The sequence below is a fragment of the Eubalaena glacialis genome, chromosome 6 (genome assembly GCF_028564815.1).
Source record: "Eubalaena glacialis isolate mEubGla1 chromosome 6, mEubGla1.1.hap2.+ XY, whole genome shotgun sequence".
In the NCBI taxonomy this organism is placed as follows: Eukaryota; Metazoa; Chordata; class Mammalia; order Artiodactyla; family Balaenidae; genus Eubalaena; species Eubalaena glacialis.
The window spans coordinates 113,581,028-113,593,793 of record NC_083721.1 but is presented as its reverse complement, the minus strand read 5'-3'; the positions used below and the strand labels follow the sequence as shown (position 1 = coordinate 113,593,793).

General features: G+C 38.1%; 1 protein-coding gene across 3 annotated transcripts in view; it reads left to right on the top strand.

The window, feature by feature from the left end:
- GMPS (guanine monophosphate synthase) overlaps positions 1–2,792 on the top strand; it is a 94,075-nt gene extending 91,283 nt beyond the window's left edge. For 2 of the 3 annotated variants that reach the window (XM_061193520.1, XM_061193522.1), the window contains exons 14-16: positions 14–144; positions 1,059–1,231; positions 2,290–2,791. In XM_061193520.1, the coding sequence (XP_061049503.1) occupies positions 14–144; positions 1,059–1,231; positions 2,290–2,391 (406 nt within the window). In that variant the 3' untranslated portion in view covers positions 2,392–2,791. Of the gene's footprint in view, positions 1–13; positions 145–1,058; positions 1,232–2,289 lie in introns of all 3 variants that reach the window. The other variant, XM_061193521.1, reaches the window with a different exon arrangement.
- The last annotated feature ends 9,974 nt before the right edge of the window (positions 2,793–12,766 follow it).

The following is a 12,766-nucleotide window of genomic DNA, read 5'->3' as shown; positions in this document are numbered from 1 at the left end:
TACCCCCTTCTAGAGTTGTCTATATATTTGGCCCACCAGTTAAAGAACCTCCTACAGATGTTACTCCCACTTTCTTGACAACAGGGGTGCTCAGTACTTTACGCCAAGCTGATTTTGAGGCCCATAACATTCTCAGGGAGTCTGGTAAGCTGCCCATTTTGTTCATCACTGAATGCTCTAACTAGATTTTGGAAGCATGGCATTATTATTTCTAGTAGGAGGACTCAGCTTTTAGTTTTATTATTTAATTCTTTGGGTAGTTCTATGACATTGCCTAATCTGTATAAAATTTATTCACCTTTGTGGTCATTTGCGGACATGTACAAAGTGGCAAAAAATTTGAGTTGCTCAGCTCATATGTTCCCAGCTGAGGTTGAACAAGGCAATCCTCTGCCGTCTTGTTTCAGCTCTTTCTATAAACAAGTGTCCTTTTTGTGGTCTATTTAATGACATATTTTTTTCATTTTCTTGCTTTTTGTTGGTGATTTCACTTTTAAAATAGTGCTGAGGTGCTGTCTAGGTTCCTAAGCACAGGAAGGCTGTGATGTACCTTACTGAGAAAATAGGTTTGTTAGATAAGATTCATTCAGGCATGAGTTATAGTGCCATTGGCTGTGAGCTCAACGTTAATGAACCTACAATAAATATTGCATAAGGTGTCTTTAAACAGAAACACACATAAGCAAGGATATGTATTAATCAGTTGATGAAAGCGGTCAGGAACCTAACTCTGTATTTCCCCTAGGGTTAGTGGTTCAGTATTTTCTTATTCAGTGTCTGCAGTATAGAAGATAACTACTATGAATAATGAATTGACTTTATATGTATATCACATCACTGTAACATATCACTGCAGTCATCAAATTCTGTAATTTGTATTTGTGATTATGTTTACTTACAGTGCTATGAGAGTAGCTAAAAACAGTACATGATGACAGTCCTAAGAAGTGGTGTGTGTATGTGTGCGATTTTAGATCTGTCTGGGGGGATTTAATTGAGCAGAGAGTGCTTTTCTATGGTGTGGTGATTGGTTCTACATGTTAACTTCCTTTCTTTAGGGTATGCTGGGAAAATCAGCCAGATGCCGGTGATTTTGACACCTTTACATTTTGATCGGGACCCACTTCAGAAGCAGCCTTCATGCCAGAGATCCGTGGTTATTCGAACCTTTATTACTAGTGATTTCATGACTGGTATACCTGCAACCCCTGGCAATGAGATCCCTGTAGAGGTAATTTATACTTTTTTTCCTAATGTACATTTTTAATACCTTATACATTTTATAACAATGGTGAATGGAATAGGCTATGGCAATGTTGGTATTTCTGAGGTTGGTTTTCTGTTCATAAAATAGGCTCTTATTTTTTTAATCTCCACGTTAATTGGTTGTTTAATACACTATAGTAGAAAAAGGCCTTAGGTTTATTAAACTCCAGATGTCTGATTACTATGTGGAGAATCACCAACTCTGATCTATCATTTTATCTAATCTTGCCAACCTCTACTTTATAAATAGTATCCTCCAAGTAGAGAAGAAAACACTAAGAGTGAAGAAGAGTTTATTAGACATAAGGGTGAGATTTGATGGCATTATGGCCAGGCACCCATGAATTTCTTATTGCTCTGCCTATTACCAATTGCAGTTTTGATCACCATCTTCCTTTCTTATTATCCCTCCACTAGAGTGTTCCAGAGGAGCTATTTGCATAATAGCAAATGAAAGTCAAAGTGAGACTTTATTAGTTGGACCACTGTTCCAGGACTCTAATACAGGGCTCTGATTATATATAGCTAGATAGCTGGGTTGGGGAATGTGGCTTAGAGTCTGTTTTCCCTTAGGCTCACATTTGCCAAGTCTCTGGCCAGTCAAGTGACAAGGCCTTCCTCGTCTATACATGTAGCAATGATTATTATTACCTTGCATTATGTGCCACCTTGGTGGGCTCGACGTTGTAAGCCACAGATAATTTGTGAAGCATTGGCATAAACCCGTAAAATCAGATACTTGGATGCCACAGCAATGTCAAATTGCTATAAATGCTTCTAAACACTTGTTATGGACCAGTAACAAACATGATTTGCAGACTGCACTTTGAGTAGTACTGAATTTGTCACTTAAATCTATAGAGGGTCACTACATAAAGTAATCATAAATATATCCCATATACATAGAGAACAATAGTAAAAATAGATTGTGTTTTAATTTCAAATTACAAATGCAGGACTTCTAAGTCTGTTAGACACACAGTGGACCCTGGCTCTTTATTTATAATCTTTGTTTTATAACAGGTGGTGTTAAAGATGGTCACTGAGATTAAGAAGATTCCTGGTATTTCTCGAATTATGTATGACTTAACATCAAAGCCCCCAGGAACTACTGAGTGGGAGTAATAAACTTCTTGTTCTACTAAAGTTCCGTGTGCAGATTAAATTGATTAGAAACCATTCCCAGTATTGACATGCAGTACTGTCAAAAGAGTTACTGGAGCAACTACATCACATCTGAGTTCTCTGCAGCAAAAATCTACGGCTTAAGAGCTGAGTTGGGGATAACTAAAAGGGACTGAAGAGTTTGTATGGGTATAATCAAAGCACCATTGCCTACACTCAGACAGACTGACACTGCTTTTGCCTTTACCTCTGCCTCACTTGTTCTTTATGTATAAACTCACTGTTGCTATTGATGTCTCTGTCATCGAAGATGTATGGGAGTGGGTGAGTTTGGGGGCTGGTAATGGACTTCTGTCCCCTTGCCAGTTTCTAAGAGATGTTAGAAACACCATTATTTACCAGTGTGACTTAGTATGTATTCCTTATGGAGAATCTGCGTTTCCTGTAAAGTAACCTTATTCCTCCAAAGGTTCCGGGAAGGGGTCAACATATCAGATAAAGGTTTAGGTGGGCTATTCCATCCACTTTTGCAGGACACTGGGGCCATAAAATGGTAAGCTACCTTAAGATGGAAAAGCACCAGGAATTTGTTCAAGTACTTTGAATTTTATGTCATCACAGCCATGGGAGGAAGGAACTATGAGTAGTCTCAGTTTAAAATGTTTTCAAATCATGCTCCACATTGCATACTGTCAACCTGTTCATTGGTAAGGAGCTTTATCCTCCCAGCCTTATATTGCCAGCTCCCATAGCCTTGTAGAGGAAGTTTCCGTTCTTTCCCCAGAAGAGACTGTCTTTGGTCTAGCATAGATAAAGTTCAAGCATTTTAATCTTGTTTGGTCAGAGGAGCAGCTCTGAGATCACAGAAACCATCGTGCATGCCCACAGCTTACAAATGCATGCCTGCAGTAATCTAGTAAAGAGTTGTAAAATGAATTCTTAGATGTAATCTATAGATACATTTTTTTATGCACTGCTCAGAAGATTGTGACCAGTCTTGGCTCGTGCGAAGTATTGCCAAACTTTGTACTCCTTTCTACCAGCTGTAAGAGAAGATTTAAGAACTGGTGTAGGACTCTTTGCCATTGCCACCAGTTTCTAAGAGATGCTTTTATAACATTCATAAAAATAGACAGTACTAGGTTTGAATTCTGCAGCCATTTCTCTCTCAGTATTTTAGCTGATATTACTATTTAAAAATGTTACCATGTTTTTCTCATACCAGTTCCATCTCAGGTTGCTGCCTCTTACCTAATCTTCAAGATCTTTTTCTTTTTTTTTTTTTTTAATTTTTATTTATTTATGGCTGTGCTGGGTCCTCGCTTCCGTGCGAGGGCCCTCCCCAGCCGCGGCAAGCGGGGGCCACTCCTCACCACGGTGCGCGGGCCTCTCACCATCGCGGCCTCTCCTCCTGCAGAGCACAGGCTCCAGATGCGCAGGCCCAGCAACTGTGGCCCACGGGCCCAGCCGCTCTGCGGCACGCGGGATCCTCCCAGACCAGGGCTCGAACCCGCGTCCCCTGCACTGGCAGGCAGACTCCCAACCACTGCGCCACCAGGGAAGCCCCTCTTCAAGATCTTTTGTATTAATCAGGTATACAATTTTGTTTGGGATTCAGTGTTAGGTAAAAAATAAAATTTATTATAAAGAAGTCTTCCTTTCATTCTGTTTGGCACAGGGTATAAGAAAACTGTGTTGCTGAACCAGCAAGGGAAGAGCTTCTGACTGCTGTAACAGATATCTGTATCTGAGAGACAGGAGTATTTGATTTCTACAAAACTTGAAGGGTTCATTCTCTGTCCTAATGATGAGGAACTCATAATGGCTCTTTGCAAAGAGGGTATGTTAGTGGTCTGGCCTTAACAGATTTGGAGGCATGTTATTTTAGAGCTGGAATAGACAACCTAAAAAAGGCTTATAAACATTTGTGTTTAGTGAAAAGAATTCCTCTTCTAGCAAAAGTGTCTTATGATTTTGTATTCAAGCAAATAATAGGAATCTAGGAAGACTTTTTTCCTGAAGTATGTTCTGTGGAACACTATTGCACAGAGATAAAGGGTTAGGTGATCATATAAGTTTGGAAAATGCTGCTCACTTGTCCTTCCGTCTTGGAGATTTGTGGTATACGTTATCTTCAAAGCTCTGAGAAATTTTGAAGTTAGAAACAATTGTTTTTTAACTTAATGTTTTCCTGATATTTGTTCACTAAACCCCTTTTGTATAATCCTTCTTAAAACTGTAAAAATGGTTTCTCCAAAACACTTCTCAACACGATATAGTAAAAAAAAATCTAGAATTCAGAGATTTCTTAATATCTAGTACCCTCTCTTCCTTTGCAAAGCACTTTTTGCTTTGTGCCATATAGTATTACTCTATACCTTCACAGGATTTCATCTGAGGATCTGAGAAAAGTTAAGATTGCAGTTCCATTTTACAGTTAAGGAAACAAGCTCAGCTTAGTAATGACTACCTAAAGAGTTTCAGAATTAAATGTAGGGTTTCCCAGTTACTCTTTTTTTAAGTGAATTTTGGCACCTAAAATTATATAAACTTACTGGATGGTTATTTTTAACCAAGGCTTAGAACAGTGACTCCCTGTCTAATAACATTCATCATTGGTTATCCTTGACAGCTCATGACTGCTTTCCCAACACTCACCACTTACCTGGGAATATATTCTATCTAATAAATATATTTTGTTTCTTTGTACTTATAGAAGGAGGAAGGCAGGTTAGTGAAAGCATCATTTATTCTTAAGATTGGTGGGCACGAAAGAAACTTGAGAACCAAATAACCTTGCCCCACCTTTGTGGCCCCATCTATGATCATCAGCTCTGTTAGAAGTAGCAACCTGGCATAATTGCTGAGAGTAGGTCTTTAGATGTATCTGGGAGATAGGGTTACCCAAGTTTCCCATCTTTTGCCACTCCTTTATCCTAAGATAGGTGCATGCATGTAGCCAAACAAGCATCATAAAAGTTTGTTTCCTTGCTATGTTTGGGCTTATCCCCTGATAGCCCATTTTATTGAGTAACTTGAATCAAACCTCTAGAGCAGGTGTCCTCAACCCCCGGGCTGCGGACTGCTACCAGTCTGTGGCCTGTTAGGAACTGGGCCGCACAGCAGGAGGTGAGCGGCGGGCAAGCGAGCAAAGCTTCATCTCCCGCTCCCCATCGCTCGCATTACCGGCTGAACCATCCCTACCCCGTCCGCGGAAAAATTGTCTTCCACGAAACTGGTCCCTTGTGCCAAAAAGGTTGGGGACCACTGCTCTTGAGAATGAGGACATTCAGAGTAGGTAGGTAGGGCCATTCATCTTTAGTGCTTTGTCTTGCCATTAAACAGCTGTGTGAACTTGGTCAAGTCATTTCTGTGTTTTTTTAACATGTAAGATGAGGCAGTTGAATTATATTTACATCAAATCCAGCTCTAAATTCTTATTTTATAAATAACAAGAAAAAACATGGCAGGAGATAGAATGGAGAAATGGGATAGTTTTAAGTGCTTTTAACATCAGATATGACCCAGTCAAAGGTAAACATTAAAATATTGTAAAATCAGATATTAATTACCATTTTTTGAACCTGAGGCATAGATCAAGGTTTGACCACTTGAGAATCTTTCTTCTTTTGTGACCGTGACACTTGGAAGATACTCATCAACAACATGTTCCTAGTGGCAATCTCCTTATGTGTTTTTGGAAAAGTTAACAAGAGTATGCTTTGGCTTTGAGAACAATGAAAAGTCTCCCATACTCACTTATATATAGCTAATTGTTGGCAAAGCTAGGATCCAGGTTTTCTGCTCTCTACATTGAAGAGGTAATGCTCCAAGGCCCTTCAAGGCAAGGCCTAACAGGAAGTTCTCAGTGTGTAATTGACCATCAGGGATAAGTGTATTTCCAAGGTGTTAGTCATCTTCTTACAATTAAGTATTAGTTTCTGGAAATAGTACTGTCTCTCAGAAATCTTCCGAAACTCTCATGCCCAATGTTATATCTCTGTTTCTTCCTACCTTTCCAAACAGCTCCCTTTCCTACTCCTAACACCCTCCTCCTCTCTCCCCCTCTCCTGAATTCTCATTGGAATGTGGTGAGAACACACCTTAGCTATTACCTTAGTAGATGCTTCTTTCATTGGCCCCCAATTAGAATTTTTTTGGACTGTTCGTAGTATTATTTATTTATTTATTTATTTATTTTTGTTTTTTACCTTTACTCATTCTTTTTTTTTTAATTTTTATTGGGGTATAGTTGATTTACCATGTTGTGTTAGTTTCAGGTGTACAGCAAAGTGAATTTGCTATATATCCACTCTTTTTTAGATTCTCTTCCCATATAGGCCATTACAGAGTATTGAGTAGAGTTCCCTGTGCTATGCAATAGGTCCTTATTAGTTATCTATTTTATATATGGTAGTGTGTATGTGTCAGTCCCAATCTTCCAATTTGCCCCTCCCCCTCCCCCTCCCTTTACCCCCGGTAACCATAAGTTTAATTTCTACATCTGTAACTCTATTTCTGTTTTGTAAATAAGTTCATTTGTAGCCTTTTATTAGATTCCACATATAAGCAATATCATATGATATTTGTCTTGCTCTGTCTGACTTACTTCACTCAGTATGACAATCTCTAGGTCCATCCATGTTGCTGCAAATGGCATTATTTCATTCTTTTTTATGGCTAATATTTCCATTGTATATATGTACCACATCTTCTTTATCCATTTCTCTGTTGATGGACATTTAGGTTGCTTCCATGTTTTGGCTATTGTAAATAGTGCTGCACATTGGGGTGTATGTATCTCTGAATTATGGTTTTCTCCGGATAGATGCCCAGGAGCAGGATTGCTGGATCATATGGTAGCTCTGTTTTTAGTTTTTTAAGGAACCTCCATACTGTTCTCCATAGTGGCTGTACCAGTTTACATTCCCACCAACAGTAGTGAAAATAAAAACAAAAATAAACAAATGGGATCTAATTAAACTTAAAAGCTTTTGCACAGCAAAGGAAACCATAAACAAAACAAAAAGACAAACCTCAGAATAGGAGAAAATATTTGCAAATGAAGCAAGTGACAAGGGATTAATCTCCAAAATATACAAACAGCTCATGCAGCTCAATATCAAAAAAACAAACAACCCAATCAAAAAATGGACAGAAAATCTACATAGACATTTCTCCAAAGAAGACATAGAGATGGTTAAAAAGCAAATGAAAAGATGCTCAGCATCACTAATTATTAGAGAAATGCAAATCAAAACTACAGTGAGGTATCACCTCACACTGGTCAGAATGGCCATCATCAAAAAATCTACAAACAATAAATGCTCTAGAGGGTGTGGAGAAAAGGGAACCCTCTTGCACTGTTGGTGGGAATGTAAACTGGTACACCCAATTAGAGTTTAATAGGGAACTGAATACAAGTTGGATGTCTCCACCCTTGGAAAGTACCCCTTTGTCCTTACTGAGGTAGTTTAGCCACACAGATAATGTAGGAAACCATGGAATCTTTTTCATCAATGTAGGGCCTGACAACAATAATGGTGGCATCCTTGGCTTTTATATTTCCAAACATTTCATTTAATGACAAAAGATTTGAAATCCCCCAAAGATTGCCAAAATGCCAGCACCCACCCTAGTCATATGTTGAAGATGCCCAGGTATACCACCCAAATCTAACCTTTTTCAGTGGTTCTCAACCCTGTATGCCTGCTGTTACTACTTGAGAAGTTAACTCTGTTATAACCCCCAGACCCCACAATCAGTTAAATTAGAATCTTGGTGAGGCCCAAGCATTGACAGTTTAAAATCTCCCAGCTGGAATAAGTTGTTATTGAGGGACATACCTGGCCTTTCTAATTATAGCTTAAAATCTTTGTCAAACCTATAGGTGAGAAGAAAAGGCCCTAGGTACTGTCTTGGTGAAGATCCGTATAACTAAAGTAGTTCAAAGCTAGGGACCGGACTCTGGAACTGATTCTACCTATACAGGTTATCCCCACTATCCAAAAGTAGAGCTTTCCTATGAAACCTTTTATGCAAAATGTCGTAAAGCAAAGAAGCAATCACCTTAGGACACACATCTGGCTAATGATGTACGAAATAAATCCAGATAAAGCACAGATGCTCACAGACAGAGTTCAAAGCCATGGCAGCCAGATGCTGAGTGTAGTTCGAAGGGAAGGAGCTTGGGACCGCCACTCTTGCTGCTTGAGGTGTGCGCTGCCTCTGTATCAGCTCACTGCAGAACAAACACTGAACGCTATTTTCACTTTTCATCCTTCTTCCTAAAAGCAAAAATCCTTTTCCAACTTGTTTCGGTTTGTGAAAACAGGTACTGTCGGTCTTTTGCAAAAGTGTAGTGGTGTAAAGTGAACTTTCAAAAAGCAAGGAATACCTGTACTGTCTTGTAGGTCAGACACTCCACGGGCCCGTTTGGTAATACTCAGGGTAGCTGACATAGATGTTACCCCCTTTGAGGTCTGTGCAGCAACTACACAGGCTTCTCTCTTTCAACCTCTTTTTTCCTACTCCTTTTGTTTTTCGTCAAAGAGGAGAAATCCACCCCTACGCTGCAGCCAAGTCTCCAAATTGGACTTTAGCCAGATTATGAAACTGAGACTGAGCTATTACTCAGAAAGCCTTCTGGAGCCATGTCATTTCAATATAATTCTCTACAAAGCTAGAAATTACCTACCTGTAACCTCAGTTTCCTGAATGAAGTCTTTTGAGCAGTTCCGTCTTAATTTACCCATTTAGGGTCTTTGTTCACTGGTGAATCCTGTGGCATCCCTTGACCTTGTTAATGACCCCTGAATTAGCAAAATCAGGAGACTTTGGTGGGGAGTTTGGCTATTTCTTGGGTATACTAAGTTCAGTAGCTCCAAAATCCTGAGTGTTCCAGGAAGCCTGAACCTTGACTGATCCAAGTAGAGTATATGCCTTTGGAGAATACAGATGTTTAAGGTAAGTTATTTTCTGTTTTTGAATCTACTATGACCATTGTTACAACCTTATGGTATTAAATGAAGACGTGAATGTAACCTCCTTTCGAAGAGATTTTTTTATAAAGAAATATTTTGTTAACCGGAGTAACTAGTGTAGTTGTAAAATCACTATGTAATTGTTCATGGTATACTGAAATGTCTATTGTGTGTTGTGGTAATAAAGTTGGCATAAAATAGCTTTGCTAAATTAATGTGAAATGATTTTAATGCTTTTCTGTCTTCAGTATACTTCATAAAGGAGGAAATGATGACTTTCATATTTGTCATTAAGCTTCAGGGTTCATGAGAAGAAGCAGGAGAAAAGAGGACAGACGCCATCAGGATATGGGAAACAGGAAATGGCGTATGCTGTCAGAGGTCTCTGGACGATAAAGTTAATCTGTTTCTCTTAGTTATATAGGAGGGTGTTAGTGTTTTACCTACAGTGTTAACAGTGGACACTGGACATAAAATATTGGGTATCTTTTTATTTAAATGATTAGCTAAAGGTGTTTGTGTTTCCAGAATTAAAGTCATGTATGTACACATACATACTTATTTGATTTCTTACATATTCATTTATATATGATCAAAACTGTTCTCAATTTCTTAAAACATAAATTGCCTTTATTAATTTAATACAGAAGTCAGATTCATTTCATTGTTTAGAACTATGTTATCAGAGTTGATCAAACCCATCAAAGTAAATGTTTGTATTAGTGAGTTACCAATATGAAGATTAGAGGAAATGACCATGTTCAGAAACTGAATTCAGTAATTCCTTTCAGGTGGCTACATTGCTCTGGTAGCTGGATCCTTTCAGATCAGTGACCTAGTCTGGCCTTCTGCTATCTGGGAAGACTGTATTTGGTTCATCTGTATTTTGTAAAGTTTTTACTGTTTTAACATGGCTCAAAACAAAAATATTACTGAGTTTTTATCTTGCACTCTCACAGATCTGTCATTTTACCTTTCAAAAAATTCTTTTATCAAAAGCTATATTTTACACCACAGCTAAGATTTTTCTTGGAGTGTCAGTGAGTTATTTGAATGAGTTATATACATTAGATACTAGGAAAAGCAGCCACGAATCACACTTAAACCTCATTATTATCCAGATACTGTGTTGAATTCTAATGAAAAAAATTTTTTTTATATTTCAGGATGCTGTTTCTTATGCAACTGTATATTACTGTTCTTTTAGACAATATGTAACCTGCCAACACATACACTTTTTTAAAAAAATTAACACCATAGAGAAAACTATATTTTAAATTCCCACATTAAATAGTGGAGAACATGAGCGCCTTTTGTTAAGATGCCTTTACCTAATTGCATTAGGACATTAATACTTGCTCTAAATAAGAAAAAAAGTTTCAGGGGACTAAATTTTAGTATTTAGCGAAGTGCAAGAAAATTCTTTGGAAAGCAACTACTATTGCAGTGTGAGTGGTGAGGATGTAATGAATTGAACTCTTATTTATAGTCCCTATTTTGTGGAGTGCCTGAATGAACAGTTTGAGAACCATGTAGACTCAGTATTTTCATTTCTTTTTCTTCTCAGTTTAGTTGTCTTAACTTCGAAGGGTATGTCTAAAATACACTTGTGTCCTTAATATTGAAAGAGTTGTCTTTCTTGGTTTTGACATTTAAGAATTGGAATATTTTGCAAAAGTATAGATATTTAAAAATCTTAAGTGCATCTTCCTAGGAGTGTAGAAACAGATATGCCATATATTATATAAAGTATATGTGTATAGAATGTGCCTAGATCCAAGTTTGATATACACTTTCATTCACTTTGGAGCTTGTTTTGTCAGGTACCTGTTGTTACTACAGAGGCTTAAAACTATCCTATGCTTTTTAGACCTATATGTAGTAGTGAATGTTTTAATTTACTGGATTTAGACTGTGCTAAATGTGCTATCTACACATTTGTTACTACTATACTAATTTCTCTTTGTAAAACAAGGGAGAACAGTCACATACCACACACACACTTTAAAAAAATCTTTGTTAAGTAGACAGTGATGGCATGGCCATCTCTTGAATGTGTTTTGAGAGTTTAGAGATGTCGCTCTGTCTGGCAGAGGGAATCAGCACAGCTCACATTAGTTTGGGAATAAATTGAACTTCAGCTTACAAAGGGAGCATAGCGGTCTTGTGTATAGTTTCACCACTGTGTGATTTCTTTACCCTAAGTCTCAGAAGAGAACCATTGTAGAAAATAAAAAGCTTCTCTCTGAGACACGGGAATAGAATCTATCACGAAATCTTAAGAGTATTAGTGACATCAAGTAAGGTTCCTATTAAACTGTTAAGTGTAAGTTTGGGAATGTATTTTAGAAATAATATTTGTTCCTAATTTTGCTGATTCAACATTAGCCTGAGATCCAATAAACTTGATTCATTTCTAACTCTGACTCCATGTAGCTATGTTACCTTGAGCCAGACACCAATCTCCTGGGCAAGTTAACTCAAATGTAATTTAGGAATAGTATTGCCTGTGTGGGTCAAGTACAAAAAATGCATATGTATGAAAATATTATCTGTAAAATGCTAGTGTAAGCATAACCTGTTACTTAAAACAGATGGCAGTGCACATAAAACACATGATGCGGATTAATAATTTACTTGTGCTCAGTTAGCTGGGACAATTCAGATAAATTTACACTATGCCAAATCTCCAGATTTTGAGCTAATTCCTTTTAGCTGTACAAGGACTATGTATTCGTTTTTATGAAATTTATACCATGTGATAATAACCCTGACCAAGGGAACAGATCTCACTGACTTCTGTCTTTTAATTTCCAACCTTGCACTTGAGAAGTACAAATATTGTATGTCTACTTTCCTTTCTCTTCTGATTCTAGTGGTTTGTGCAATAATGAAACATTTGTCCTCTGTCTTTTGGTTGGGGAAAGAAATTTGGGACAATAACAGATGTGGTAAGTCAACATGTGAGTAATTGCAGAATAAAATATTCAGGCAGTAATTTCCATAAAAAGTTGAGAGGTGAGGGAGAACACCTCAAGCTCATGTGATGTTCAGATGCTTTATGTCACCCTTTGGATTGGAGCTGAGTCCTCGAAGTAGTCCACGGAGAGGTAGAAATTATGGAATATTCCTGGTGGGTGGAGGCCAGAAGGAGCCAGAAGTGAGTAAACTTTGACCAGCCTGAGTTGTTTGGGAGGATAAAACTGGAGAGTTAGTGCAAAATTGTGGAGGGCTGTGATTCAGCCAAGGGTTTGAATTGTGTCCTGTTGGGAGTGTGTACTGGCTAAGTCAAAAGGACTGGAAAAGCTGGTAGCCCACCTCCTCTGTGAGAAAGTGGCATCAACCCTTTTCCCTTGCTGTGAATAAGGTCTGTGATAAGCTGTGGTCAGGCT